Genomic DNA, 3,657 nt, shown 5'->3' with positions numbered 1-3,657 from the left:
TATGCATTTTGTCACATCACCACTCATCCATGCGAACGGCTTCTTCCCCACCACACTTGTCTTCATCCTTCCTCTCACACAATTCACTGTCCATGTGAACACGCAAGAAAGCATCAGCTCCGTCGAGAGCAAATGGGTAGGTGAGAACTACTCCTGCATACATACATCAAGCATCATCTCTCCTTACGGTGAACTTTCCTATTTGATATACCTGAATTTTTTTTACGACAAATTTGGATGAACTTGTACTGTTATATATGAGATAGAGCACCGACTAGGGAAAATAATCTTCAAGAAAAACACTACAGCTTTCGTCGCTGCTAGCTCTGGACGAACTGTCCGTAGCGGCGAGAGAGAGAGAGAGAGAGAGAGAGAGCCTTGTCTAGCTCAGCAGGAGGATGCGTCCTCCTCATTGACCTAAAAAAAAAGCTGGACCTGGGACAAGCTCAATGAAATCGCCTTAGGCATTGCCAGGGGGATCAACTACCTGCATCAAGGATGTGACATGCAGATTCTGCACTTTGACATCAAGCTGCACAACATCCTTCTTGACATCGATTTCATCCCAAAGGTTGCCGACTTCGGCCTTGCCAAGCTATACCCAAGGGACAACAACTTTGTGCCGTTGAGCGCCCTGCGGGGAACCATCGGGTACATAGCTCCTGAGATGATATCCCGCAGCTTCGGCGTCATATCGAACAAGTCTGACGTTTACAGCTTCGGGATGCTGATGCTGGAGATGGCAGGAGGGCGGAGGAACGCTGACCCGGACGCAGCAGCGAACTCAAGCCGGGCATTCTACCCATCCTGGGTGTATGAACGGCTTAGCAAACAGGATCTGGGCGAGATATCTGTTGAGATGCACGAGTTGGAGAGGAAACTGTGCCTTGTTGGGCTATGTTGCATCCAGGTTCAGTGTCACGATCGGCCAGCGATGAGCGAAGTCATAGAGATGCTCGAAGGCAGCGTGGATGGCCTGCAGTTGCCCTCAAGGCCTTTCTTCTGTGACGATGGGCACACCCCTGTAGTGGGGTCCTACCATTTCTGCTCTGAGCTGAATGGCGTTTCAGAAGAGGATGACTGAATTTTTTTGATGTAATATTGTACTACGAGGTGATGGTAAACTTGTGAAAAGTTGCAGTCACTAGTAGAAAAAGAGGCTTCCATACGCCCCCATTAGTCCCTAAAATAATCGAACCGCGACCAAAGGGGTCTTTAGTCGCGGTTCGGGAGGAGACCCGCGACCAACTATCTGGGCCCAGCGCGCTCGGTCGACAGCTGGCGGACGGGAGGGGCTTTAGTCCCGGTTGGCCTGGCCAACCGGGACTAAAGGTCCTCAGGCTGGCCCGAAGGCCTTTAGTCGCGGTTGGCCAGGCCAACCGGGACTAAAGGCCCATCCCTATATATAGGACTCAGCTCACTTCACTTAGCCACAATTCAGAAGGGGGGTGGTGGGTTTGCTTTTGGTTCCTCCTATGCACACAAGGTGTTCGATGAAATGCCCGAGAGCATGAAACAAACATGATATGAAGTGTCCGAGCCACACTTGAGCTTTCTCATTTATTTTTCCTCCGTGATCGCGGTTAGCAACTTGAACCTTTCATGTGTCATTGATAAAATATGCATGTGTGTAGTTCATTGTTTAATTTGTATTATTTCTAGCTAGTTAGTTTAACAAATGCATGATGGTTAATTATATACTTTATATAATAATAATGCAGATGAATCGGCAATGGATGTACGGTCCCCGACTCTCCGGCGAGTTCACTACGGGTTTGAAAGATTTCCTCGTAGTGGCAAATGCGAACAAGCAGCAAGGTTTTATTATATGTCCATGTGCTGTCTGTAAGAATCAGAAGGGTTACTCCTCCTCAAGAGACGTTCACATGCACCTGCTTCGGCACGGTTTCATGCGAAGCTATAATTGTTGGACCAAGCATGGAGAAAGAGGGGTTAGAATGGAAGAAGATGAAGAAGGGGATGATATCGATGACAACTATCATGATCATTTCGGTGATACTTTCATGGAGGATGATGCTGAAGGTGGGGAAGGGTTAGGTGAAGGTGAAGAAGAGGCACATGATGAGCCCGCTGATGATCTTGGTCGGACCATTGCTGATGCACGGAGACGCTGCGAAACTGACAAGGATAGGGAGAATTTGGATCGCATGTTAGAGGATCACAAAAAGTCGTTGTATCCAGGATGCGATAATAGTCTGAAAAAGCTGGGCTGCACACTGGATTTGCTAAAATGGAAGGCACAGGAAGGTGTAGGTGACTCATCATTTGAAAATTTGCTGAAAATGTTGAAGAATATGTTTCCGAAGAATAACGAGTTGCCCGCCAGTACGTACGAAGCAAAGAAGGTTGTCTGCCCTCTAGGTTTAGAGGTTTTGAAGATACATGCATGCATTAACGACTGCATCCTCTACCGCGGTGAATACGAGAATTTGAATGAATGCCCTGTATGCACTGCATTGCGTTATAAGATCAGAGGCGATGACCCTGGTGACGATGTTGAGGGCGAGAAACCCAGGAAGAGGGTTCCCGCCAAGGTGATGTGGTATGCTCCTATAATACCACGGTTGAAACGTCTGTTCAGGAACAAAAAGCATGCCAAGTCGTTGCGATGGCACAAAGAGGACCGTAAGTCCGACGGGGAGTTGAGACACCCCGCTGATGGAACGCAATGGAGAAAGATCGACAGAGTGTTCAAAGATTTTGCAGCTGACGCAAGGAACATAAGATTTGGTCTAAGTACTGATGGCATGAATCCTTTTGGCGAGCAGAGCTCCAGCCATAGCACCTGGCCCGTGACTCTATGCATCTACAACCTTCCTCCTTGGTTGTGCATGAAGCGGAAGTTCATTATGATACCAGTGCTCATCCAAGGTCCAAAGCAACCCGGCAACGACATCGATGTGTACCTAAGGCCATTAGTTGATGAAATTTTACAGTTATGGGGCAGACCTCGTGTACGTGTCTGGGATGAGCACAAAGAAGAGGAATTTGACCTACGAGCGTTGCTTTTTGTAACCATCAACGATTGGCCTGCTCTCAGTAACCTTTCGGGACAGACAAATAAGGGATACAATGCATGCACGCACTGCTTACATGAGACTGAAAGTGTACGTTTGGGTAATTGTAAGAAGAACGTGTACCTGGGTCATTGTCGATTTCTTCCCCGAAATCATAACGTAAGAAAGAAAGGCAAGCATTTCAACGGCAAGGCAGATCACCGGCCGAAGCCTGCGGAACGTACTGGTGCTGAGATATTTGATATGGTCAAGGATTTGAAAGTCATCTTTGGAAAGGGTCCTGGCGGACAATCAGTTCCGCGGGGAGTTGACGGGCACGCACCCATGTGGAAGAAGAAATCTATATTTTGGGAGCTAGAATATTGGAAAGTCCTAGATGTCCGCTCTGCAATCGACGTGATGCATGTTACGAAGAATATTTGCATGAACCTGCTAAGCTTCTTGGGCGTGTATGGGAAGACAAATGATACAAAGGAAGCACGGCAGGACCAGCAACTTTTGAAAGACCCAGATGACCGGCATCCGGAATGGTTTCAAGGTCGTGCCAGCTACGCTCTTACCAAAGAAGAGAAGGTCATTTTTTTTGAATGCCTGAGCAGTATGAAGGTCCCGTCTGGCT

The 3,657-nt window shown here is 47.9% G+C and overlaps 1 protein-coding gene across 1 annotated transcript; it reads left to right on the top strand.

The window, feature by feature from the left end:
- The first annotated feature begins 505 nt into the window (after nt 1-505).
- On the top strand, nt 506-1,084 carry LOC123050458 (rust resistance kinase Lr10-like). Its single transcript, XM_044473247.1, has one exon. The coding sequence runs from the start codon at nt 506-508 to the stop codon at nt 1,082-1,084; it is 579 nt and encodes a 192-aa protein (XP_044329182.1).
- The last annotated feature ends 2,573 nt before the right edge of the window (nt 1,085-3,657 follow it).

This window comes from Triticum aestivum, chromosome 2D (genome assembly GCF_018294505.1).
Source record: "Triticum aestivum cultivar Chinese Spring chromosome 2D, IWGSC CS RefSeq v2.1, whole genome shotgun sequence".
In the NCBI taxonomy this organism is placed as follows: Eukaryota; Viridiplantae; Streptophyta; class Magnoliopsida; order Poales; family Poaceae; genus Triticum; species Triticum aestivum.
The sequence above is the reverse complement of the archived record's forward strand: the minus strand, read 5'-3'. Positions and strand labels throughout refer to the sequence as shown.

Bases quoted from the DNA above. Each gene is read 5' to 3' on its own strand.
- LOC123050458 (XM_044473247.1), top strand. From the start codon at position 506: ATGCAGATTCTGCACTTTGACATCAAGCTGCACAACATCCTTCTTGAC.